Here is a 27,861-nt window from a genome sequence, read left to right as displayed (position 1 = left end):
CGCGAGGGAGGGCGGGAATGGGGCGGGCCTCTGTGTGAACAGCTTTTCTATTGGTGCGCAATCCAGAGGGCTTTGTAAACCAGTGGGCGATTGGACGGGCTCTTGCACGTTCCGTGGCACCGCGACGCCCCCTGGTTTGACTTGTTTTTCAGTTGGGCTCTCGGCGCCTGCGGCTCTAGGCGGCGTGAGTAGAGTTCCGGGTTCCGGGAGAGGGGTCAGGGAAGGGGTCTGGGGAGGAAAAGGCGGGGTGGGGGGAAGTAACTGCGGGAGGAGTCCGAAGGGGAGGGGTGTGAGTCTGAGAGGGCTCGTCGGGAGGCCGGAGCGAACCGTTAGCATCTGCCGGAGGGCGGGCGGGGTGGGGGGGCCCTGGGCGATGGGGGGATGTGGTCACCTGGGATCAAGACGGGGAGAAATGGAGAAAAGAGTACGGAATGTGGGCCCCTGGAATTCCCTCACCCCCCGCCGGTCTCAGCCTCACTTTCCTCACTTGTAAAGTTGAGGGGTAATAAAAATACTGAACAGAGTTGTGGAGTAAAGAAAATAATAAATGTCTAAGTGCTAAGCAGATGTTAATTGTAAATAGACAAGCTATAAATATATATACCTAAACGGGTATCACAGGGATGGATAGAAGCTGGCTGAAACTCAGTAGTTTGTCTATAAACAAGGGCATCGTTCTTTCGGGAGATAGAACCATGTTCCCACCTACAGGGAACATACACCATCGTGGGAGAGGTGGTAGCCACAAAGAACTCTACTGTGTTCACTTTTAGACGATTACAAATGCGATTCTTTTGCAGTTAGTTCATTTTTGGATGGAGAGACGCAGAGAAGAGATGGTAGTATTTGAGTTTTCGTGCGGAGATGGGATTTCATTAAGTGAAATTATGAGAGTGGAGGGAAGTACGGTCCAGCTGGAGGGAGGCTCATGAACAAAGGAACGGAGGCAAGGTTATCTGGAAACCAAGGGCACGTTAGGGGAGTGGAGGGAAGTAAGGTAGGAAAGGCAGGTTTGGTCCTTACATTTAAGAAGCCATGACGTTTAGGCAGAGTTTGATTTAGTGCATTAGACTATGAGGAGCCATGGATGAATATTACGACTTTTTAGAAGATGGTCCAGGAGAGGGGTGGGGTGGTAAAACAGTTAAGCCATTGTAGTAGGGTGGGCAAGAAGATGTGGAGATCCTGAGTTAACATGGCCATTGTCCGAATATACAGGATTTTCATATGGTTGGATGAAAGGGTCAAGAGAAGCAGTAACGAAATGATGAATTTAAATTTTCAAGTCCAACGTAGAGTATGGATACCAAGGGGGAAAGCGAGGGTGGGATGAATTGGGAGATTGGGATTGACATATATACACTATTGATATTAAAAAATAAAAGATATCTAACGAGAACCTACTGTAGAGCACAGGGAACTCTACTCAGTGCTCTGTGGTGACCTAAATGGGAAGAGAAATCCAAAAAAGAGGGGATATATGTATACGTAGAGCTGATTTACTTTGCTGTACAGTAGAAACTAACACAATATTGTAAAGCAACTATAATAAAAATAAAATAAAAATTAAAAAAAATAAAATTTCAAGTCCAGGTGGTTTGGAAGATGCTGAATTACTAACTAAAATATGAAGGAAGGAATATGTTTGGATGACAAAGATGCTGTATTTGGTTTGGGAAGTGTTAGCTTTGAGGTGCTAAAAAATATGTGACTTGAATGATTTTTTTTTTTTTTTAATATTAAGGAGTTTCATTGGTCAATTTTGACCAAATCTTTGGGTTCATGACCCAGGAGTGAGCTGCTTCAGTCTGGGATTTTTTTTTTAAATTTTTTTTAAGTTAAACATTTCAAGCTCCAGTGGGACATATAGGTGAAAATGTCTGTTACATAATTGGAAATTCAAGTCAGGAGACGGAAAGAGATGTCATTTATTCATTAAACAAGTACTTGTTAGTTACTCTTTGCCAGGTAGTGTTTTAGATGATAGAGGTAATCATAAAAGCAATGGGAATAATGATGTTCCTGAAGAAATGGATAGAGGAAGTAGTAAAGAAAGTTGAAGACAGAGCCTTTTTTTTTTTTTTAAATTTATTTGGCTCCGCCGGGTCTTAGTTGCGGCATGCGGGATCTAGTTCTCTGACAAGGGATGGAACCAGGCCCCCTGCATTGGGAGCGTGGAGTCTTAACCACTGGACCACCAGGGAAGTCGCTGAAGGCAGAACCTTTTGAACCAAGGGAGTAAAATTTTCAGTGAAAACGGCAGTCATCTGCATTTATTGATTGCTTAAATGTGTTGGACACATGCTCAGCCCTTTTGTTCATTTGATCCTTACACCAACCTATGACATAATGCTATTATTATCCACATTTTCTAATAAGTAACTGAAGTTTAGAGAGGTTAAGTAAAAACTTGCCTGAGGTCACACAGCTAATAGGGAACAGAACCTTGACTCAAAACCAAGTCTGTCTGATTTCAGAGCTCTCAACGACAAAGCAATATTTTAAAAGGGAGGTTAACACTGTCAGGCACACAAATCCAGGAGTGACTTGTTGAATGGAGGAGGATGGGAAGCAATAGACACAGCACACCAAGACAATATCAATGGCTTTGTATTTATCTTAAACTTAGCATGATGGGTCCTCTACCTTAATATCCACTTAATTTCTCTTGGTTATTAGAAACTTTTCTGCATCTCCCGCTCCTATAATTTCAGCAAAAGGATTGTAAATTTGTTTTGCATGTAAATTTGTTGCAGTAAACCTTCATACTAAGGCTGTTCTTTTGTGTGCTTGTCCATCGAAATATTAAATGCCATTCTGATTTTATTTGAAAATAATAATAAGGAAGAATGCCTTCATAGAATTTCAGGATTTGGAACTACTTTAAAGAATACTACATTCTAAAACAAAACATTCTGGGGTGTCCCCTGGTGGTCCAGTGGCTAAGACTCCACCTTCCAATGCAGGGGGCATGGGTTCGATCCCTGGTCGGGGAACTAAGATCCCACATGCCCAACAGTGAGGCAAAAAATGAATAAATAAATAAACAAAAAATAAAAATAAAAAATAGGGCTTCCCTGGTGGCGCAGTGGTTGAGAATCTGCCTGCCAATGCAGGGGACACGGGTTCAAGCCCTGGTCTGGGAAGATCCCACGTGCCGCGGAGCAACTAGGCCCGTGAGCCACAACTACTGAGCCTGCGCGTCTGGAGCCTGTGCTCCGCAACAAGAGAGGCCGCGATAGTGAGAGGCCCGCGCATCGCGATGAAGACTGGCCCCCGCTCACCACAACTAGAGAAAGCCCTCACACAGAAACGAAAACCCAACACAGCCAAAAATAAATAATAAATAAATAATAATAAATAAGTAATTAAAAAAAATAAAACATCACATTCTGATGCTGTCGGAAGCACATCTGATGCTGGTGGGGAGGGACCTGTCTGTACGTCCTGTACTTTTTTTCTGTTCCTGACCCCTCATTCTGAGTTTTTGTGTATTTGACAGGTGGGAAAGGACAGCATGAACTTTACCCCGACGCAATCCCCTGTCTGCAGAAAGTAAGACATTTGCTTATTTTTGAGTTGTTGAAATAAAGAATCCAGACTTCTGTCACCTTAGTACACATTGGCTTAGGAACTAGAAGAGTTTTGGATTTGGACTACATTAGACCTCATTTCTCTAATTATGTGGAATTTAGATTAAAAACTAGGACATAGTAAATGTTAACACAAGAATACAGGCATTTTATGTGGGCCTCATACGGTGCCAGTGGACCCTTGGATTACAGAGGAAACCACCAGTAGACAAACACAGGGGACTTTGGACTCTGCCTCTGTGTCAGCCTGCATGACGCCTCATCCTCATCCTCGTTGCCACACTCTCGTTCGCAGAATCTCAGAAATACCTCTTAGTTTATCTATTAACCTATATCCCAGAGTTATAAGGCAACACCTTTTCAAAACATGAAACTAAGTACAGTAATATTTCTGTTGTGAGCTTTTAATGATTGAGAAAACATTTGTTCTTCTTGCTAGCTGAAAGTGGATTTTAATGTCTTTCCTATACGTGCTCACTTATTAAAAGTGCTGCCCATAACCTTCATTAACTACAACTCTGGGCTTCTGGTATAAAATTTCTCTACTCTGTGGTCTATTTTGTTGTTGTATAATAAATTGCAGGCAGTGAGCCCAAGTGGATTAATTCTCACATGAGGATTTCTCCACTTCTGTATCATTTGTTTTCTAACTTTCATTGTTTTCAGCTTAAGCCTCTTGTTTGCTAAAAGCAAACAAACAAAAAAACCCTCTGGTCCAGCCTTTGATTAGCCTTTGATCTTGGCTGGTCTTGGTCCATGTAATTCAAGTCTCTGATGCTAGAGACTAGGGTCTGATTGGTCGTGTGCTTACTGACTAGGCTCTGTTTTCTAATCCTGAATCTTTATCACGCCCTTCCTTAATAATTTTCCCACTTATGTATCTACCCCTAAAAATAAACTACTCCATTATGCATGTTCTAATCTTAAATGGCAATATCGTCTGTATATGCATCTACATACATTTTTGCATTTAAAATTGTTTGGATAATTCATTCATATTCATACATGTATCTGTAATTCATAGTTTCTATAACTTTGAGAATATTCCATTGTATGAATATACCATAGTTTATCCACTATCCTATCAAACAGACATTGGAAGCTTTACTGTTTTTGTTATCACAAATTATGTTATTATGAACATTTTTGTGTGTGTTACCTTGTATGTCTGTGCGGACAAGAGAAATTGCAATTTTACTAGATTGTGCCAATTTACTGTCTGTAGTTTCACCAAATTACACTCCATCAACAGCATATAAGTGTTCCTATTGCTGTATGTCTTACAGTATCAAATTTTCTGACTGTCACTATCTGGCCTTACTTAGTTGATATTCCTTTTTTTTTTTAATGATTATTTTTTAGTCTCTAACTTGTATTTTGAACCCAGCCTTAAACCTTTAATACCTGGAAAGCAGTTCATAAGATTATTCACGAACCTGTAACATCAAACTTTCAAGGTTTGTGAGCACCTTAATTATAAGCACTTGAAGGACATAAACCTGATTTTTAATTTAAGAAATTGTAACATCTCATAAATGTTCAGACAGTTTATGAACGTGTCCTTGCTAATCTCACACAGGCTGACGGCCCTCCCCAAGCATGAGGCTGCCGGTGGCTTCAGTGGCCCCACCAGGTGGAAGGGGGTATCTTTCTCCGATTCTGTGCAGTCAACTCCCTTGCCTTCAGTGGAAGATCGTCTGGCCATCCTCTTCCCTTCTCAGGAGCTTCTAGAATATTATCAGAAGAAGATGTCTGAGTGTGAGGCAGAAAACGAGGGCCTGTTGAAGAAGCTGGAGCTGTACAGAGAGGCCTGCGAAGGGCAGGTGAGGAGGAGCCGGTGCACCCTCGCGCGCTCTGAGCGAGCCCGTCCGTTGCCGAGAAGGCCTTCAAGTGCCAGCTGGTGTCACAGTACACGTGTCAACATCCTCTTTTTTTTTTTTTTAATTTATTTATTTTATTTATTTATTTTTGGCTGCGTTGGGTCTTCATTTCGGTGCGTGGGCTTCTCATCGCGGTGGCTTCTCTTGTTGCAGAGCACGGGCTCTAGGCTCGCGGGCTCCAGTAGTTGTGCCTCGCGGGCTCAGTAGTTCTGGCTCACAGACTCTAGAGCACAGGCTCAGTAGTTGTGGCCCACGGGCTTAGTTGCTCCGCGGCATGTGGGATCTTCCCGGACCAGGGCTCGAACCCATGTCCCCTGCATTGGCAGGCAGATTCTTAACCACTGCGCCACCAGGGAAGTCCTCAACATCCTCTTTTGATCCCCTCCACCCTAGCCGAGCTGCCCACCCTCTGGGTGCCCCGTTGGATCACGATGCCCTAAAGTGCTCCATCTCTAAAGTCTTCACTCTTTGTCTCAGCCTCTCGTGCACCTCTGGTTCTCTCTCCCTCACGCCTGACTTCGCTTCGGTGTCGCCTCCACAGCTCCTGGCTTCTCAGTGTGCTCAGGGCAGCAGGGCAGCTTCTGGCCACCGTGTCCCGCTTCTAACCCGAAGCCCATGGGCTTCTCTCCAGTAGTCTAGTCGTTGTGCTGCCTGCACGCGGCCCTGCTCATCTGCGCCCCTTGCCCGGCAGAAGCCCTCCCTGTGGCTTAACCCCATCCTCGACCACCTGTGTCCTGGAGCAGGGCTTCTCAGCCTTGGCCTCACCGACGTGAGGGCTGATGGTTCTTTGTTGTGAGGACTGTCCTGTGCATGCAGGATGTGTAGCAGCATCCCGGGCCTCTACTCGCTGGACACCGGTAGCCCACCCCACCCCCAAGTTGTGACAGGCAAACATGCCCCCAGACATTGCCAGATTTCTCCTGGGGGCATAGGCAAAACCACCCCAGTTGAGAACCACTGTCCTAGAAAGGTCACAGGTCATTACAGGATAAATTCATGGTAAACAAATCATCTGTGTCCTCAGTCACCACGCAGCAGTTTTCTTACCCATCAGTGGTCGGCTCCCCATCCCTGCACGCTTGTGCCCTGCCTTCACTGCTGCCCTCTGGCCCGCAGGCCCCCTCTCTCCTCAGGCAACCTTGCTTCCCAGTTCACAGAGGGAACACCGGCTTCCTGCCCATCCACACACGGTCAGCTGCGTCTGTATCCATCTCCTCCTCCTTACTGATCCAGGGGCCACAGTGAGCTGAACCGATCCAGCCCTTTCTCTGTTCCCCACCCCCCCTTTCCTTCCTAAGAAACCCTGCTTTGCTACCTCGCCTCTTTGTGTTCTGGTTTTTTTTTAATTTATTTTTTGGCCATGCTGCATGGCTTTCAGGATCTCAGTTCCCCGACCAGGGATTGAACCCGGGCCATGGCAGTGAAAGCCCCAAATCTTAACTATTAGGCCATCAGGGAACTCCCCTTTGTGTTCTGTTTTTAACCTCTTGCCTGACATTGACTTTTCCTCCTCAGTATATGGACAGATTCAAGTCTTTCCCAACAAAAGAGAAAGGCACCCCTCTAGCTGCACCCCCAGTTACTCTCTCAGCGGGGAGGCACCTTCTTTCCCAGCCACCCTTCCGGAATAGTTTGACTTCATCACCCACTCGGCGACTCCTTGACTGCGGTTGGGTCCTGTCCTCGCTGCTCCACCTGTGGGCTCCAGGACCTGTTGCCAAAATGACCTCATCTCTCTGTGCCCTTTGCAGTGTTTGTCACTGTCGACGTCTCCTTTCCCAAAACTTTGCTCCCGTCTTGATTCTGGTGTCATTTTTCTTTCCCAGTGTCTGTCCCCCATCTCTGACCGGTTCTCAGTGTCCGTTAACAGCTCTCCTTCCTTAGTCTTCCGAAGTTCTTCCCGATTCCACTGTAAATGATCTTGTTTTATCCATGCATTGGAGTTCTACCTATGGGACTGTGACATCCAGGTAGCGAGTGCTGACTCGTTCTCCTCCTGAGCTCCAGGGTGGTGTGTCTGTATCTGAATGAACCTCCTTTTCCTCTCCCTGCCCATGTGTGCGCATAGACCACTGCCATTTCCCTCCATCCACCCCTGTCTCTTAACTTTTCTTTATTCTGTGGCTTCGTGACTGGTGTCATTGCCTGCAGTTCTGCCCAGCCCTCCGTTCAGTCATTCGCTAAGACCCATTGATTCTGCGTCCTGAATGTCACTCAGTCCCTTCCAGCCACCTCATCACTATTGCTGCCGCACTCTTCAAACTCCAGTTTCATCTCACCTGAGCGTCTTCCACGGTCCCAGCCTCCAGTGTCACACCGCCCCGTCTGCCTCTTACTTTCCACTCCAGTAATGCTGAGGTCCTCGTGGTCGGCCAGGCATTTCCGGCTCTTTGCTGGTTTGTGCTGGTTTACCACGCTCTTCCCGAGAGCGCTGCCTTCTGCTTGTCTCCAACAGTCTTCCTTTCAGGCTTCAGCTTTCTGGTGGTGGACTCCGACTTCCCCAGCAGGCTCCAGAGATTCTTCTGCTGCCGTACCTTCCGCCTCGACCATTTTACCGGGCGTGCTTCTCCATTAAATAATTCTTGGATTTTAATTGTTGGCATGTCTGTCTCCCCACACAGTTCCTTAGCTCTGTAGGCAGGAATCATACCTTTTCATCTTTGTTTTCCAGAATTTCATAGCAATGCTTCTTACATAGAAAGCATTAAAAAAAAGTGTGACTAAAACAGGTGGACCATGTGGCTTCCTGGGTTCTGTCGCCTGTAAAAGGAACCGCGAGAGCTCTGACGTTGCATGCAAACGTCACACTCACTTTGTAGTTTTAAACTTGTCTGTACACAGCCTGTTGTTGTCATTTGGATCCTGTATTGCTGAAACCATCCACTTTGTAATATTTCTACATGAACTGACTCCGCCACACCCAACGAGAGATACTCCTATGAACCCAGTATCTTTTCAACTACCTTTTTCCCCAGCATAAACTTGAATGGGATTTGCAGCAGAGGGAGGCAGAGATTGCTGAGCTGCGGAAAGCTCTAAGCGACGTGCAGGTCTGCCTCTTCCAGGAGCGGGAGCATGTCTTACGCCTCTACTCAGAAAACGACCGACTGAGAATCAGGTACCAAGTGGGAGACGGGAAATGTTGGGGGTATATTTCTAAATCAAACTCAACAAGATACATTTCTCTGTGGTCCTTCTCTTAGGTTGCATTCCCAGGGGACAGGCTCTGAGATGGAGATTTGCCTGCACGATGGTTAGCAGGGAGGCTCTTGGGAAGAACAGCTATGAGCGGATTTGGGTTGAGGGAGAATTTGAACTGTGATAGAGAGTCCACCGAGGTAACAGAGGCCTTAGCCAGCCCCACAGGGAGTGGTCCGTCATTGCATGCAGGCTGCCACCAGGGAGGGGGGATAAGCTCGGGAGAGGCAGCCCCCTTCAGCCAAGGGCAGCCCCCGGGATATGGGCATCCTGGTCCTGAAGGCGGCATCTGAGCAGTGTTCCATGGCATCCACTACAGTGCACTTTTTTTTTTTATTGTGGTAAAATATACTTAACCTAAAATTTACCATTTTAATCATTTTTAAGTGTAGAGTTCAGTATCAGTAAGTACATTCACGTCATCGTGCAGCCATACCGCCATCCACCTCCAGAACTGTCTCATCATCCCATACACTGAACCCTAACTCCCCATCTCCCCTCCCCCAGCCCCTAGTAACCACTGTTCTGTTTTCTGTCTCTATGTATTTGACTATTCTAGGCCTCATATAAGTGGAATCATACGGTCTTTGTCCTTTTGGGTCTGGCTTATTTCACTTAGCATAATCTTTTCAAGGTTCATCCACATTGTACAACATATGTGTCAGAATTTCATTCCTTTTTAAGGCCAAATGATATTCCATTGTATGTATACACCACATTTTGTTTATCCATTCATGTGTTGATGGACATTTGAGTTGTTTCAACCTTCTAGCTGTTGTGAATAACACTGCTCTGGACATGGGTGTACAAATACCCATTCAAGTTCCTGCTTTCAGTTCTTTTGTGTATCTATCCAGGAGTGAAATTGTTGGATCAAATGCTAATTCTGTGTTTAATTGTTTTGAGGAACCAGCATACTGTTTTCCACAGTGGCTGCACCACTTTACATTCCCACCAACAGTGTACAAGGGTTCCAATTTCTTCTAAAGCACGCCAGCACTTGTTTTCCATTTTTTTAAAACATAAATTTATTTATTTATTTATTTTTGGCTGTGTTGGGTCTTTGCTGCTGCACGCAGCCTTTCTCCAGTTGCAGTGAGCGGGGGCTACTCTTTGCTGTGGTGCGCAGGCTTCTCACTGCAGTGGCTTCTCTTGTTGCGGAGCACAGGCTCTAGGCGCACGGGCTTCAGTAGTTGTGGCATGCGGGCTCAGTAGTTGTGGCTCGCGGGCTCTAGAGCGCAGGCTCAATAGTTGTGGCGCACAGGCTTAGTTGCTCCGTGGCATGTGGGAATCTTCCCGGACTAAGGCTTGAACCCGTGTCCCCTACATTGGCAGGCGGATTCTTAACCACTGCGCCACCAGGGAAGTCCCTGTTTTCCATTTTTTAATAAGCCATCCTTATGGATGTCAAGTAGTATCTCATTGTTATTTTGATTTGCATTGCCCTAATGATTACTGATGATGAGCATTTTTTCCATTGCTTATTGGTCATTTGTATATTTTCTTTAGAGAAATGTCTGTTTCAGTCCTTTGCCCATTTTTGAATCGAGTTGTTTTTTGCTGTTATTTAGTTTTAAGAGTTCTCTGTGTATTCCGGATATTAATCCCTTATCAGATAAGTGATTTGCAAGTGTTCTCTCCCATTCTGAGAGTTGCCATTTTACGCTTTTGATAGTGTTCTTTGATGCACTAAAGTTTTTAATTTTCATAAGGTCCAATTTGTGTATTTTTCCTTTTATTGCTTCTGCTTTTGGTGTCAAATCCAAGAAATCATTGCCAAATCCAATATCACTATGTTTTTTTCTAAGAGTTTTATAGTTTTCGATCTTACATTTAGATTTTTGATCCATTTTGAGTTAATTTTGGTATATGTATTAGGTAAGGGTCCAACTTCATTCTTTTGCACGTGGATACCTAGTTTTCCCAAGACCGTTTGTTGAAAAGACTTTTTCCCCATTGAAAGTTGAAAATCATTTGACCATCTATGCAGGACTTATTTCTGGGCTCTCTGTTGTATTTTGTTGGTCTATTTGTCCATCATTATGCCAGTACCGCACTGTTTTGTGTGTGTATATGTGTGTGTTTTGTTTAGTTTTGGCCACGTTGCATGGCATGCACAATCTTAGTTCCCTGACCAGGGATTGAACCCGTGCCCCCTGCAGTGGAAGTGCGAAGTAGTAACCACTGGACTGCCAGGGAATTCCCTTTGTTGTTGTTTGGAGTACCACACTGTTTTGATTACTGTAGTTTTGTAGTAAAGTTTTGAAATCAAGCAGTGTGAGCCCTCCAACTTTGTTCTTTTTCAAGATTATTTTGACTATTTGGAGTCCCCTGAGGTTCCATATGAATTTTAGGGTAGATTTTTCTATTTCTGTAAAAAATGTTGGGATTTTTATAGGAATTGCACTGAATCTATAGATTGCTCTGAGTAATATTGACATCTTAATGTTACATCTTCCAATCCATGAACACAGAATGTTTTCCCATTTGCTTATTCTTTCATTTCTTTCAGCAGTGTTTTCAGTGTGCAAGTCTTTCCCTTCCTTGGTTAATTCCTGCATGTTTTATTCTTTTTGATGCTATTGTACATCAAATTCTTTTCTTAATTTCCTTTTCGGATTGTTGACAGTGTATAGAAATGCATGTTGAATTTGTGTTACGCTCCTTTGCTGAATTCACTTACTAGTTCCAAGAGTTTTTTGCTTGTTTGTTTTTTATGGAACCCTTAGGGTTTTTTATGTATAAAATCGTGTCGTCTGTGAACAAAGGTAATTTTATTTCTTGCTTTCCAATTTGGGTGTCTTTTCTTTCTTTTTCTTCTCTACTTGCTCTGGCTAGGACTTCCAATACTTTGTTAAATAGAAGTTGTAAAATGGGCATCCTTGTCTTGTTCTTGGTCTTAGAAGAGAATTTTCAGTCTTTCACCATTGAGTATGATGTTAACTGTGGGCTTTTCATATGTGGCTTTTTATTGTGCAGAGGTTGTTTCCTTCCATCCCTAATTTGTTGAATGTTTTTGTCACAAAAGGGTGTTGAATGTTGTCAGATGCATTTTCTGCATCAGATGATGATCGTATGTTTTCTTCCTTCATTCTGTTAATGTGCTGTATTACTTTGATCGATTTTCATTTGTTGAACCATGCTTGCTTGCATTCCAGGAATGAATTCCACTTACTCATGGTGTATAATCCTTTTAATATGCTGCTGAATACCAGTTTGCTAATATTTTGTTGAGGATTTTTATATCAGTGTTCATAAGGGATATTGGTCTGTAGTAGTCCTGTAATGTTTGTCTGGCTTTGGCATCAGGGCACTGCTGGCTTCATAGGAGGTGCTAGGAAGTGTCGCCTTTTCTTCAGTTTTTGGAAAAGTTTGAGAATGATTCGTGTTAGTCCTTCTTTAAATGTTTAGTTGAATTCACCACTGAAGCCATCAGGTCGAGGGTTTTTCTTTGTTGGGAGGTTTTTGATTACTGATTTAATCTCCTTAATAGTTTCAGCCTTGACCTAATGCAGAGCTTCCTTTCAACTCTGGGCCATACTGAAAGCTCACCTTCCACATCACCTGATTTATGGGTCAGAGTAATGTTCCAAAGTATGGATAAGTTGTCTCCAGAAACTGAGGAGTTCTTCCTGCATTATGCTTCCTTCTTGGTGGTGGTAGGTGTGAGATGCAGGAATTTGTCCTTGCCAGTATCCTGGCAAGCCTAGATCAGACTCCTAAAACTTCACTGATGTGCTTCGTAGGGTTTACCTTTGACCCTTTGGAGCTCATGTAAGGTTCTAACAGACTCGCCACTTCTTGTCTGTCCAGTCTGATTTAATATAATATCTCAGTAGTGAACTGATATGATGTGTGGAATGGCCAGATCCAGGTCCTTTCGGACAAATTTGATAGAGAGCAGAAGAGTTAGCAAGATCCTACGAAAGCCTGTAAAAGTATACTGTTGTTCACCTCACGTGAATGAGAACTGCTCTGGTCCTGGTACGGGTGGGAAGGAATACATTTGCTTAATCAGTAGCCACATGCTGTGTACCTAAAACCAAGTTAATTTGCTCTAGCAAAAATACTGCTACATCTGCCACAGTCACCGGAATTGGACCTACTTGGTGGTAGTCCACTGTTACTGTGTGGTTTTGCATGAGTCATACTTGTGAATTGATGGGGATTTAATGGGGACCTCCACCCCTGCATCCTTTAGGTCTTTATTCGCCATCGTGGCTGGGGTGGGGTGGGGCAGTTCCAGAGGCTGCCACTTGCTTTAGCACAGAAACCAAGAAAGCAATTTGGAGGCTTTGCCAACTACCAATTATGTCCATTCCAATTATACATTTGGAGATGGGGGAAATGACCACTGACTGGGTCTGGATCCAGTGGACCCACTTTGAGCTTGAGCTGGACCTGTACCAAAATTCCATTTATTGCATGGTTCCCAAATGCCCTAGATAATGCTCACGTCACCAGGTGTCACAGTCAGCTCAGACTCTGTATCCAGCAATCCTTGAAATGTCTGGGTATTTCCTTTCCCACAGTGTACAATTACTTGAATAAATGGCATAGGCCCTTGGAGGTAATGAGGGAATCATTACAATGTACACTCGCTGTGGTATCACCAGGTCTTACTTCCTGGGAGATCCAGCTTCTCCTTTAGGTAACAGTCTCTGGGTCTTAAAACTAGCAGAGGTATGGAAAATGGGTCAGAGATTGTGAGTTTGTATAGAATATGCAGCCCCCAGCTCCCCCCCATTTTTTTTTTTTTTTTCTTTTTTGGCTGTGCCGCACGGCACGTGGGATCTTAGTTCCCCAACCAAGGATGGAACCCATGCCCCCTGCAGTGGAAGTGTGGAGTCCTAACCACTGGACAGCCAGGGAAGCCCCCCCCCAATCTTTAATTTTATTTAATTGTTTAAGCTATACCCTGTTGACCACTCATCTGTCTTGCTCCTAAGAACACTGTGTTCTGTAACACATCATATCACAGGCTCTGAAATGTCATTTTAAAATTTGCTTCCTTGGTCCATTTCTGGTATCAACTGTCTTTGGTTGGGTTCCCTGGAAAACAAACTCTGCAATGGAGATTTGCTTGCAGGAGGTGTGTTGGGGAGTGCTCTCAGGAATAAACCACCTGTGAGGGAGTAAGGGACGTCTGAGTGGGCAGAAGTTGAACTGTCATTCAGTTACAGCAGGCCTCAGTCACTGCCATGGGATTGACATATATACACTAATATGTATAAAATAGATAACTAATAAGAACCTGCTGTATAAAAAAATAAAATTAAAAAAAAATTTAGAGGTAAGGTCTAGATAAATCCTATTTAATTTAATTTAGTTAATTAATTTTTTGGAGCCTGTTGCAGATGCTGACTCCTCTCTGTTGACCTTTTTTTTTTTTAATTTATTTTTGGCTGCATTGGGTCTTCGTTGCTGCGTGTGGGCTTTTCTCTAGTTGCAGCGAGCGGGGCCTACTCTTCGTTGTGGTACGCGGGCTTCTCATTGCAGTGGCTTCTCTTGTTGCAGAGAATGGGCTCTAGGCTCGCGAGCTCAGTAGTTGTGACTTGCAAGCTCTAGAGCACAGCCTCAGTAGTTGTGGAGCACGGGCTCTAGGCTCGCGGGCTCAGTAGTTGTGGCTTGCAGGCTCAGTAGTTGTGGCGCACGGGCTTAGTTGCTCCGCGGCATGTGGGATCTTCCCGGACCAGGGCTTGAACCCGTGTCCCCTGCATTGGCAGGCGGATTCTTAACCACTGCGCCACCAGGGAAGCCCTGACTTTTTTTTTAATTGATGTATAGTTCATTGACAGTGTTTCAGGTGTACAGAAAAGTGGTTCAGTTATACATATGTATATATGTATGTATGTATGTATACATATACATCTATTTTTCAGATTCTTATAGAAGTTATTACAGAATACTGAGTAGAGTTCCCTGTGCTATACAGTAGGTCCTTGTTGGTTATCTATTTTATATATAGTGGTGTGTATCTGTTAATCCCAAACTCCTAATTTATCCCTCCACTGCTTCCCCTTTGGTAATTGTAAGTTTGTTTTCTATGTCTATGAGTCTATTTCTGTTTTGTAAACTGTAAGTTTGTTTTCTATGTCTATGAGTCTATTTCTGTTTTGTAAATAAGTTCATTTGTATAATTTTTTTAGATTCCACATATAAGTGATATCGTATGATATTTGTCTTTCTCTGTCTGACTCACTTCACTTAGTATGATAATCTCTAGGTCCATCCATGTTGCTGCAAATGGCATTATTTCATTCTTTTTTATGGCTGAGTAATATTCCATTGTGTATATATGTGTGTGTGTGTGTGTGTACGTGTGTATGTATGTATATGTACCACATCTTCTTTATCCATTCATCTGTTGATGGACACTTAGGTTGCTTCCTCGTCTTGGCTATTATATTCCGTAAATAGTGCTGCTGTGAACACTGGAGTGCATGTATCTTTTCAAATTAGATAGTTTTCATCTTTTCCGGATATATGCCCAGGAGTGGGATTGCTGGATCATATGGTAATTCTATTTTTAGTTTTTTAAGGAACCTCCATACTGATCTCCATAGTGGCTGCACCAATTTACATTCCCACCAACAGTGTAGGAGGGTTAATCCTATTTAATTTTAATCTGAGGTTATCATTGCTTTAGAAGTAAACGAGGGACTTCCCTGGCAGTCCAGTGGTTAAGACTCCGCGCTTCCATTGCAGGGAGCATGGGTTCGATCTCTGGTCGGAGAACTAAAGATCCCGCATGCCAAGTGGCACCACCAAAAAAAAAAAAAAAAAAAAAAGTCAGAAGGGAGAGCCTTTAAACAAAAATTTACTTACTCTGGACACTGTTTGCTTATTCTCTATGAGAATTGCAGGGAGCTAGAAGACAAGAAAAAGATTCAGAATCTCTTGGCTCTTGTGGGAACAGACATTGGAGAAGTGACCTATTTTTATAAGGAGCCTCCCAACAAAGTAAGTAATCCTTTGTATAGCAGGGTGGGCATGGCTTTTACAAAATACAAGCTGGGGTCCATAATCGGAACAATTTTGGTACTTGTTAAAGAAGCTAGAAGGAGAATTAGCTATGGTAGTCTCACATTTACCTAAGTTTTCAAAGCATTTTCTCTAATTACAAAGAGCTTTGTGATTTTTTTTCTTTTTTTTCAAAAACCTTGGAAGTAACATTGTTTACCCCGTTTCACCATTTGGAAACCTAAAGCTCAGAGAAGAAGATGTTTTGGATGAGATTAGAGAGAACAGCAGGAGCAGACTTAGTGTGGGAACAAGTTTCAATACTAGTTTCTTTTTAAATCGTTGTTTATACTGATTACAAGATTAATGCATGGTCTTTGTTAAAACAACACACATATTTCAGGAATCTAATAAAAAAGTGGCAGTCTCCCATAATTCTGTACCCCAGAGATAAAGCTCTTTTTCCATTCATATAGAAATATTTGTGTATTTGAGATTTCCATTTTTTCACTTCTGTAAGCAGTTCTTCAATGAGCATTTTTATACATATCTATATATGCATACTTCTGTGTTTCTGTTACTTTCCTAAAGGACCTGTCAAAGGCTGCTTTTTTTTTTTTTTGGCCGATATTGCCAAATAACCCTGAAGTTTTATTTTTTTCATTTATATCACCAACACTGGTTTTATCCAACTTATATTCAAAACACTGGGTTTTATCCAATTTGTTACTTTGTCCACTTTGGTCTCTCATATGCATGACATCCTCATATGATTGTATCAATTTTGACCAATTTAATTTACGAATAATGCTTAATCTGCAGAACTAAAGCTAAAAAGTGAAATACTGCATTTATAAGAAGGCTATTTCTGTACCTTTTTTTTCTCTTTTTTTTGATTCTTCAGGTCAGCATTCTCCAAAAGACTATCCAGGCTGTAGAAGTATGTGAACAGAATGAATCTTCAGCTTTCAGAGCAGGTACCAACCACATTATTAGAAATTCTCATTGATGCAGAATTAAAAAGCACAGTACAAATAATTAGAAACTTTTTCATACTATACAGTGATAATGTATGTTCGTAATGATGCCTCTGGTGGTCTAAGGTCTTACTGAGCTGCCTTTTTTTTAAAACCTTTCCATGATGTTTTAATGAAGTAGAATAAAAATATATAATTAACATGCTTATGGTGATAAGTCATAAAACAGATTTGGACAACTTCTGGAATCACAGACTATTAATTAGCCTCTCTAAGCCTCAGTCTCCTTATCCTTCTCTCTCTTTTTTTAATGGAAATCCCAATTTTCTTTCTTTTTCTTTTTTTTTAGTTGAGGTATAATTGACATATAACATTAGTTTCAAGTGCACAACAAAGTAATTTGATATTTGTATATATTACAAAATGTTCACCCCAGTAAGTCTAGCTAACATGCATCACTACGCATGTGGTTACAAGTTTTTTTTTTTTCTTGTGATGGGAGGTTTTAAGATCTACTCTCTTACAAAGAAAATGAAAACTTTAATTTGAAAATATATGTGCATCCCAATGTTCACAGCAGTATTATTTATAATGGCCAAGATATGGAAGCAACCCAAGTGTTCGTCAATAGATGAATGGATAAAGAAGATGTGGTGTGTACACACACACACACACACACACACACACACACACACACACACACACACACACACACACACTGGAATACTACTCAGCCATAAAAAGGAATGAAGTCTTGCCATTTTCAGCAACAAGGATGGATTTAGAGGGCATCATGCTAAGTGAAATAAGTCAGACAGAGAAAGACAAATATCATATGTTATCACTTATATGTGGAATCTAAAAAATAAAGCAAACTAGTGAGAATAACAAAACAGAAACCGACTCACAGATACAGAGAACAAACTAGTGGCTACCAGTGGGGAGAGGGAAGGGAGGAGAGGTGAAATAGGGGTAGGGGATTAACAGGTACAAACCACTATGTATAAAATAAATAAGCTACAAAGCTATATTGTACAGCACAGGGAATATAGCCAATACTTTATAATAACTATAAATGGAGCATAATCTATAAAAATTTTGAATCACTGTGTTGTACACCTGAAACTAATGTTTTAAATTAACTATACCTCAATTTAAAAAAAGAAGAAAATAAATAAGCTTCTTTTTTTTTAATGTTTATTTATTTTGGCTGTGCTGGATCTTCTTTGCGGCATGCGGGATCTTCGCTGTGGCATGTTTAGTTGCGGTATGCAGGATCTTTAGTTGTGGCATGCAGGCTTCTTAGTTGGGGCATGCACGTGTGATCTAGTTCCCCGACCAGGGATTGAACCCAGTCCCCCTGCATTGGGAGCGCGGAGTCTTACCCACTGGACCACCAGGGAAGTCCCTAAATAAGCTTCTTGAATTATCTAAAGAATTAAATTATGTTTAGTGCAATTTTAGTGTTGCTTATTTTTAAAATCATCTTGTCCATTGAAAATTGGGTTATACATTATAACTAAATGTTTGGATTTAGTATTTTTATTCATTACCCTTTCTAATTAAATAAGATTTTACGAAGAAAATAGACAACTCCTAAGGAAAATTGAGTAGTGTATTCTTCAGAAAGATGAATATTACTATCCGGATGACATCCTAGCAGAGTTCCCTTAAGAGATTCCTCTTTGAACAACTTAGCACTATAGTTATTGTACCTTGTCCTTTTCTTCCTTTCCTTCCCGTACAGATAAAGGAAACCAAACTCCTCTGCAAGGGTAATGTTGATGCTTGAATAGCAGAAAGAAAAGCTAAGTAAAGGTCTCCCCTCACTTTTATGTTCTATTTTAGATTCTAAAGGCAGCAGGAGAAAACCAGCAGTGAGACAGAAGGAGGAGAGTGCCCAGCTGCACCAGAGGGACGTGCAGACCCTCATCCTGCAGGTACAGACCACAACCATTTCTGTCCACCAGCCTGGCTCGGGCGCCACATATGCCGAGTGCCTCCTTGCCCACGTGGTCCATCCAGACGCCATGTGATTGGAAGGCTGAGGTTGTTCCTAATTTCCCAGGGTTCTGTGTTACAACCGTTACTCTGTATTCCACCATTCTAGCAGTGCTTTTCTGAACCTGCAGTTCATTCAGCTCGTAGGCTGAGCCCTCCCAACAAAGCCATCACGGTCAGAACTCCCTCTGCAGCTGGCCCTGGGACACACAGAGCTGCTGTTGTCTGTCCCGATACATTGACCTGCGGGGATGAGTCCATTTGTCTGGTGCATGTGTTTTAAAGTCTAGGAAAGTAGCAAGTCATCCTCTAACCACCTGGTCTCTGTATGTCACTTGCAACCATGATTTTTCATCTAGTTGCACTCAAGTTCCTGTCCTTATCAGGGGGCGTATTGATTTAAATGACTGTTTCTACCTTTGGCCAGTAGCTCCATTTGGGGTTGTGACAGCCAGACTTAGAGAAGGAAATTACATTATACTCATTCTGCTCTACTTTTTAAATTTAACAATGAGGAAACGAGTCATTCTCTCTCTGTGCAACTAGGAAGTCTTAAAAGGGAGACGGTCCTAGAAGTCCAGAAAGGGAGATGGTGAGAAGGTGAGAGTCCCAGGTAGGGGAGACTGGCTTTTCCAGCTTTCCTGGTGTGATGTAGGTGTTCTGCTTGGTGTGGACGGAGTCTCTTCTTGTGTAGCCTAAGCTTGTAAGACAGCGAAGAGGAGTCCAGCTGAGATTGTTCTCCTATTTGTTGTGCTGCTGTGCTTTTGTCTGTGGGGTTTTTGTTTTTAAGTTTTTCTGGAGAAAGCCTCACTTAGAGGTGAGAAGTGAGTGGGGGCAGGGCAGGAGTGGACACCTCGCCCCTTTGGCCCGTCCAGGTGGAAGCGCTGCAGGCCCAGCTGGAGGAGCGGAGCAGGCTCTCGCAGGAGCAGGTGGCGGGGCTCGTGGAGGAGAGGCGGATCTGCATGGAGGAAGTGCAAGCCCATCAGCAGAGGGATCGGGAGAGAGTCGCAGAGCTCACCAGAAAGTGAGTGTTCAAGAAGGCCGCACCCAACGGGTTGAAGGTGTTTGCCGGCTGGTTTAGAAGGTGGCAGTCCTGTCCATTCGCAGCACAGGGTCCTGGCGCTGAGGACGTGTCTTGTGAGACGCCCGCCTCTCTCCAGGCTCCTGGGTGCGCTGATGCTGATGCTTTTCCGGAAGGGCTGGGGGGATTCCACACACGCCCTTCAACCCATCTGCGGGTTTTAGCTTGATCTTATTGTCAAGAAATGTCCTTTTCTCCACTGATGTGTTACCTGACTCAGTATAACATACCTGCACAAGAAAATGGAAACTATCTGAACCTGCTGTTTTGCCCCAGACCTGCCTGCCTGTCCCCCCCGTTTCTGCAGTCTGCTTTCGTCCCCCCATTTTACTAAGTGTGCCCTCTCTGACGTCATCACTGATTTCTTAATTTCTGTGACCAGTTACCTCTGCACAGTCCCAGCTGTAATGAGTGTCTTTCTGTGTGTTTGGCCCCTCTGATCGCCCCCTCTTTGAAATTACTCTCCCTTGGTTCCTGCGGAACCTGTCTTTCCCTCCTGTCTAACCCTCCTCAGCCTTCTGTCCGCTTCCAGTGGCCAGAGCTGGGCTGTAAAGGCATCTTCAGGTGAGTATGTTTGAACACCTCAAATTTACTGTGATTGAAACTCAACTTTCTCTTTCCCAACGAGCACCCCTCCCCCACCTCAAACCGGCTACTTCATTCTTTTCCCATTTCTTTTTTTTGTGTGTGTAATTTATTTTATTTTATTTATTTTATTTTTGGCTGCGTTGGGTCTTCATTGCTGCACACGGGTTTTCTCTAGTTGTGGCTAGCGGGGGCTACTCTTCATTGCAGTGCACAGGCTTCTCATTGCGGTGGCTTCTCTCATTGCGGAGCACGGGCTCTAGGCGCGCGGGCCTCTAGGCACGCGGGCTTTAGTAGTTGTGGCACATGGGCTCAGTAGTTGTGGTGCACGGGCTTAGTTGCTCCGTGGCATGTGGGATCTTCCTGGGCCAGGGATGGAACCCATGTCCCTTGCATTGGCAGGTGTATTCTTAACCACTGAGCCACCAGGGAAGCCCCCCATTTAGTTTAATGCTGTCACATCCACCTAGTTTCCCAAGCTTGGAACCTCAGGATGATCTTCGACTCCTGGCTCTCCTGTTCCCTAATTCCAGACCCTGTCAGGTGTGAGCCTGGGAAGCCTGTCCAGTCCGTTCTCTGCCCTGTTTTTCTTACCACCTTGGCCCAGGCTGTGTTCTTGTTTAAATAGTTGCAGTAACTGACTGCGCTTCCTGGCACTGGTCCCCTGTGCTGTGCAGGCTTGCTCACTGCGTGTATCTACTGATGGAGTTCTGCTGCCTCAGCCCTTGGGAGCCTCATCCCTCAGTCTCTGCTCCTCTGCGGCTGTAGTTCACCTCGTTCTTCAGTCAGACTAGTAGCACTGTTGTTCACAGAGCACGTGCGGTGTAGCAGGCCCCTCGCTATGCAGTGTCACCCCTTCTCTGACGCCTTTCCCAAGCAGAGGTACACGTCTCCTCCCCCATTTCCTGTGATGACCAGCATGACTGCGCGGGGGCTTTTCCACCTTCTGCTGTAACTGTGTCTGTGTTCCCAGGGTCTTGCTGTAGCCTCTGCCCTGCCCTGTATGCATAACAAGTAATTCTTGAACACTTGCTGATCTTTAGCTTACCTTCTCTTTTCTGCACTAAACTTCCTACATTTTAAAATATTTTTTCACATTGCATTCTTCATCCTGTTGTGTTTTTTTTTTTGGTCTTCTCAGACTTTTTTAATGTCTCTTCCTCCATTTTAAAGTGTGGTCACTAAAATGGGAGGTGATATTCAAGTTGAGCTGTCTGATCAGTGCAGGTGGAAGATGCCTCTCAGCCCTCGGCAGGCTCTGCTTCTTTTAACATAGCGTCACGTTTGCGTTTGGCTGGTACTTCTCCACTTTTATTTTTGGTATTTTGTGCTTAAGCATAGCGGCTCCACTTTTTGTTGGGTTTTAATTGTTTTTAAGGGAACAATATTTTTAAATTGTCACAGTAAATTGTAATTTTATATCTGTCTTCCAGATTATTAATAACCATCCTAGTTTAGCGTCATCTGCGTATCTGAGCACACAATCAGCTCCTTCCATTAGATCATCATCCTGAGAGTATTGAATGGCATGAAATCCAAGGCTGTTAATGGCTGCCCTTTAGGTGTCACTTTCAAACCATTTGTACGCTAACAAGATCATGCTTTCCCAGTTTGTAACTGAGACCATAACATAAGATAGAATAAAATAACTTGTTGAAAGCAAGAGCAGTCCTTGTGGTAACTGAATCAATTTCTCCCTCTTTATACACGTGTGCACGTACCTAAATAAGTATATATATGTGTATTTTCTGTATATAATATATATATTCCTCTGGTGACAGTTACCTTTCTGGCATTATGTTATCATTTCCCCCTTATCTCTGTACTGTGTTACTCATGAAAAGAACTAAGTGGATCTGACAATATTTGTTCAGTGGAAAACTGCAGTGGTTGCCTCACGGTATTTAATACCCTTTGCAAGCAGTTTGATCATTTGATACAGTATTTTTCTAGCTGTTGATATTAAACTAATGAGTTCTAACTCTTAGGGATATTCTTTTTTGAAGATGGAAACATCATTTGCCTTTTCCTAAATCTCAGTCAGCAGGAATCTATTTAGTACCTGTGTGTATCCCGTAGTTGGTACTGTCCTTGATGATCTAGTGGTATCGGGGCAAAAATAAATGATAAATAAGGTCAAGCAAGTGTCAAATTACAGCACAGGGACGTAGATTTAAAGCGATGGGGAATTTCAGAGAATGGACAGACCACGTGGGCTGAAGTTGTTGAGGTGCCTCCAAAGAGGAAGTTGATCTCAAAAAAAGGCCAGGATTTGATGTTGGGCAGCTTACATGTGGAGCACAGCACAGAAAAAAGCAAAGCTGTTTTGACATTTTAGAACTCGTGTTAACCTTCATTCAGAACACCATGGTTTAGTTCTTTATTGTGAAGTCTGGTGCCTGGGAAAAGTCCATACTTAGGCTGTGTGTAAATATTTCTACAGTCCTTCTAATTATATAACCTGAAATCAGCGCTCGGGAGAATATCTGTAATGACCAGTCTGTGAACCAGTGTAGATGCATTATACTTTGTCCAATAAAATATGTAAGATCGCCAGTGAACAGATGAAGCGTGTTTTTAAAACTGCTAATAATATTTTACAGAATTTACCTATTGTACCATCTTTAAAGGACCTGTGTCTTTGCTTTGTTTGGAATAACTGTGTCACATGTGCTGTAGAAGCATCTTCATGTCCACATTTGTACATTCTTTCCCAGTCTCCATCACACCAAGGAACTGCTCTATGAGAGCACCAAAGACTTTTTGCAACTCAAATTTGAAAACCAAAATAAGGAGAAGTCCTGGATGCTCGAAAAGGATCATTTGATGTCAAAGATTAAGCAATACAGGGTGCAGTGTAAGAAGAAAGAAGATAAAACTGGAAAAGTTTGGCCAGTTCATGAGAGTCATTACAACCAAAATCAATACATTAAGGTAGTTTCCTCTATCTTTTACAGAATTTTTTTTTTTTCTGGAATTGTTGAAAGAACTCAGAGAATTTCACAGAACCTAATAATTGTCAAATAAGATCCATTCAGTCCGGGAAGCTGTTGTAGCAGCAAAACCTCAAGAAACAGGTGTCAGAGAGTAGCTCATCATTACAGTGTCTGCAGATTCAGAAAGTTAAAGTATGGCTTGATCGATAAATTCATTCAACAAATACTTGTCGCAGTCCTACTCTCAGCTAGGCTCTGGGGCAGTAAACAAGCTGTTACATTCTGATGGGTGAGAAAGAACAGCGACATTAACAAATAACCAAGAAAATGGCGGGTTATAAAAAAGTGGTACTGGGAGTTCCCTGGCGGCCAGTGGTTAGGATTCTGGGCTCTCCCTGCCGTGGCCCCGGTTCAGTCCCTGGTTGGGGAACTGAGATCACGCAAGCCACGTAGCGCGGCCAAAAAAACCCAAAAAAATTTAAATTAAAGGAAAAATTAAGGAGTGGTACTAAGGAATAAAAGGGTTGTATGAAGATTATATATTGTTGTTGGAGGTGTACTTTTGTAGAGAAGCACAGGGACACCGTCTTAAGTCTGGCGTTTTTGCTAGGACCTGAAAAACGGGACTGAGCTTGCCAAACAGACCTCGGGGAAGAGCATCAGGCAGAGGGAAGAGCCGGTGTGAGGGAGGAGGTCGTCGTGGGCGTGGAGGAAGGAGCATGGAGGTTGGGGGGTGGGCGGCCCTCACGTGGGGTCTTCCCGGTCCTGCTGAGGAGACGCAGCTCTCAGCTTCTCTGTGTCTTTGAAGGATTGTGTGCAAGGAAGTGACTTCTGATTTGGGTTTTTTCAAGATCATTCTGGCTGCTCAATGGAACATGTGTATTTTAAGTGTTGTTGATGTTTCTTCCTTTTTAAAGAAGAACTTCAGAAATGTGTCCCAAAACGTATGTTGTAATGTCTTACTTGGTACAGTTCTGAACTCCATTATCTGACTCTTCCCAGAGCCAAAAATATTTGTTTTATTTTAAAGAATTTCTACCGTGTACACTTCAGGAAGAAAGCTAAGAGAATCCTCTAGAAATAGGTTTTCAGACATTCTCCAGAGTTCCTTGCTGGAGCCTTGTTGCTTAACTCATTTTGTACTTCTAGAAATCCTTTCTTTCCTTTCTTTACCTAAGTGCTATATGAGTTGTCTGAACTCCAGAACAGAGTATTAATTTCTTTTTCCTTTTGACCTACAGTCCCTGAAGGAAAAGATAGTACAAGAGGAAAAGCTGTCCAGCATGTACCAAGAGCAGTGCATTTCCCTAGAAGAGGAACTTGCCCAGATTCGTGAGGAGGAGGGAGTGAGGAGAGAGATCTTTAAGGTGTGAAGTTCTCTGCACTCGCGACGGGGTGGGCGGCGCAGCTGGCGCGGGGATGCTTCCTCAGCTCCACGAATGCCCTCCTGTGCCCCTGTGTTTAGGACCGCACCAGCAAGATGGGGAGGCGTCTACAGGTCATGACGAAACGCTACGAGGCCTTGGAGAACCGGCGTGTCTTGGAAGTAGAAGGCTTTAAGACAGATATTAAGGCTCTCAAGCAAAAACTGAAAGACTTGGAGCAGATGCTCTATAAGGTAATTGATCCTGAATTACCAAGAGGGAGAAAAGAAGTGCAGGTGAGCAGACGGGCACGAGGGCCCCTCGGAGGAAAGCTGGGCCGCATCCCCACCCTTTCATTCTCACAAAAATCAGTTTAAACAGTGCATGCCGGAGGGAGGACAGAATAGACTGAAGTAATTGAATGACGGCATCATCACACTTCCACGTAAGCTAAACTCAACGGAAATGTTCATCCCGCCCAATTCAAGAAGTAGATTAAAAGAACTGTGTCTGTGGGGAACGCCCTGGCGGTCCAGTGATCTGTGCTTGGCGCTTTCACTGCCAGGGCGGGGGCTCAGTACCTGGTCGGGGAACTAAGATCCACGAGCTGCACGGCGTGGCGGAAAGGAAAAAAAGAACTGTGTCTGTTTTACAAATGGGGAAAGTGAGTAACTGAGTTAAAAAGCAATTTTTCCTGTCAGACCTGGCTTTGTGTAGAATCCGAGTTGCCCTCAGTGCCTCCTTAGAGAGGCTTAACCCGTCATCCACACACCCTGAGTGATCACTGTGTGACAAGCAGGTTAATGACAGAAAAGAAGAGGTGCTTTCTTGCATTGTTTGGCAAATTTACTAATAATGTTTATATTGGTCTCTTCTTTTTACTCATTGTTAATTGCTGATTGACCTCTATCTCAAGGCTCCTTTACTATTGTGTGGGAAAGCAAAGCGTCTCATGCCTTTTGTGCCTTAGTTCTACTCCATATTTTCCTTCTTTTAGCTAGTCACTAAACTAAGGATCTAAGCTATCCTGTGTACTAAAAGACTCATAAAAAGGAGCCAACAGAGCGTGGTCTTTATGACTGGTTTCTCTCCTCTGGCATCTGCCGTAATCATTTCTTCTTCTTCTTTTCAAATCTCTAGGCAACACTTAACACCCGGGCAAACCAGGATCTTGCCATCCTGTGTGAGGTTCGTGACAGCAACAGACGGGCACATAAGATACAGGGAGAACTGAAGAACCTCAAGTCCAAAGTATTCAGCCTGGAGAACGAACTTAGACTCTGCTGATGTTTACTTTTTAGGATTGGCACACGTCTGGAGTAGGTCTGCTTCCTGAAATGTGAGGAAAAGGTCACCTTCTCCCAGAAACCGTAGGCACAGAGTTGTCTAGAGTAGTGGTATCCATTGTTATAAAGGCAAGGTGAAGATCAGCTTTTTTTGCATCCTAAGCTTTATGAATTTTGCTGTCCTGTTAACCTTTTCTGTGTGTTTTTTTTTTTTGGTGGGGTGGGGCTGGGGGTGTGATTTGGTCTGGATTATAATCTGAATTACTTACAGACTTTCCCACATTATTTCTCCCATTTATAATGACAGGGTTTTTTTTGTTTTTGTTTTTTTTAAGAAGACAGTGACAGAAAAGAAAGCATTTTTGCTGTGAGCTTGGCTGAGTGTTAGTGGGAGGAGCGCCTACCCCAGGAGATAAAGACGCCCGTCTCAGTTTGCCTTTCTCCTGGGCGGTGGACAAAGGCTGCAAATCACAGCCCGTCAAATGCGAATAGGCCGCAGTTCTGTCAGCCCTGAGCTGTAGGGCCTGAGTTCCTTTCTGGACACCCAATCTCAGGAAGTTTCACCAGAGGGCACCAGAGGCCCTACTCTTAAGCAAAATGTTTGTTTAGGAAAGGAAAGGTGCCACTTTAGTAAGCATGAGTGAAACTTCAATGATCCTTGTATGAAAATTTCAGTATTTTACCAGTACTATGGTTTTTTAAAAACAATGTATATATTTTAAGTTAACTATTTTTCAATAAAGTATATAATTGAAAATATTCTGTTTGAGTTTTCTATAATTTCTTGTTAAAACCACGTTTATACTTTATTGATGACTCAGTTTACTTACCTAGTCCATGGTTTCTACAGTGCTGTACAAGTATTAAAATTCTCCTAAATGCATCCCTTGAAATCGTCTCGTTTTGGAGGTAGCAAAGATAGTATAAGATGACGACGCTAAAACCGTATCCATTTTTTCCATCTCTGTCCTTTTTCTCGGCAAATAGCTGTGCACTTGGGGCAAAGTCGTTGTGAATGTACCTGGACAGCCTCTGGGAATTCAGTTGGTCTTGGCTTAGTATAGCATCATTCTGTTACCCACGACAAAGGAAAGAACTCAGGGTTTCATATTTGTGTTAAGGAAAAGTGGTGATTAAACTGTCAGTAGGAGATACTGCTTTTTTTTTTTTTTTTCCCCAAAGCCTATGATAGCAGATCAAGTGCCTTTCGCTAATAAACTGAGACAAATTCCCAGAGGGACCAGGGCTTCAGAGGGATGTACGTCAGTGGGTGGTGCTTCCTTTTATCCTAATAACACTTAAGGCCTTAGCTATCCATGACTGTTGCTGTTTTGATGCTGGGCAAAACAAAAAGGCTTATCAAATCACAGGATTTCAGAATAAGAAGGAATCTTAGAGATTTTACTTCATATGCGACTTAGGCCTACCCCCACTGGGTTCAGCAATGAGTCAATAAGGTTTCTAGCACCCTGGCCTCAATTCCAGCGACGTTCATCGGTGTTCATATTAACCACACACTAGTGTAGCCGCTCTCTAAACCTCATTGTCAGTTAAAGCTACTCCATCACCAAGAGGCAGTAAAGAGTAGTAGGAAGAGCACAGGCTTTGGAGACTCACAGATGTAGGTTCCGTTCAGCCTCTCACCAGAATTCCAGGCTCTAGTCTCTACCTAAACAATGGAGATCAAGCTACCTGCTTAAGCAGGGTGATTGTGAGGATTAAGAAAGAGAAAATCTAGTAGCGGGAGTATGTAAAGAATTCTTACAACTCAGCAATAAAAAACAACACAGAAAGTGGCCCAGGGATCCAAATAGGCATTTCTCCAAGAAAATATACAAACGGACAATAAGCACATGAAAAGATGCTCAACATTAGTTACTAAAAAAGTGGAATCAATAGACACCGCTTCACACCAACCAGGATGGCTAGAATAAACAAGATAGTAGTGCCAGCAAGGGTGTGGAGAAACTGGAAGCCTCACGTATTGCTGGTGGGAT

General features: G+C 43.2%; 1 protein-coding gene across 1 annotated transcript; it reads left to right on the top strand.

Moving 5' to 3' along the window:
* The first annotated feature begins 144 nt into the window (after positions 1-144).
* Positions 145-27,563, top strand: CCDC77 (coiled-coil domain containing 77). Its single transcript, XM_036867168.1, has 12 exons — positions 145-184; positions 3,503-3,555; positions 5,173-5,416; positions 8,449-8,591; positions 15,538-15,634; positions 16,539-16,611; positions 18,460-18,551; positions 19,488-19,636; positions 22,996-23,212; positions 24,456-24,581; positions 24,680-24,832; positions 25,719-27,563. The coding sequence occupies exons 2-12, from the start codon at positions 3,518-3,520 to the stop codon at positions 25,863-25,865; spliced, it is 1,479 nt and encodes a 492-aa protein (XP_036723063.1). The 5' UTR covers positions 145-184; positions 3,503-3,517; the 3' UTR covers positions 25,866-27,563.
* Positions 27,564-27,861: the final 298 nt, after the last annotated feature.

The sequence above is a fragment of the Balaenoptera musculus genome, chromosome 10, assembly GCF_009873245.2.
Source record: "Balaenoptera musculus isolate JJ_BM4_2016_0621 chromosome 10, mBalMus1.pri.v3, whole genome shotgun sequence".
NCBI lineage: Eukaryota > Metazoa > Chordata > Mammalia > Artiodactyla > Balaenopteridae > Balaenoptera > Balaenoptera musculus.
This window is presented reverse-complemented; position numbering and strand designations above follow the sequence as displayed.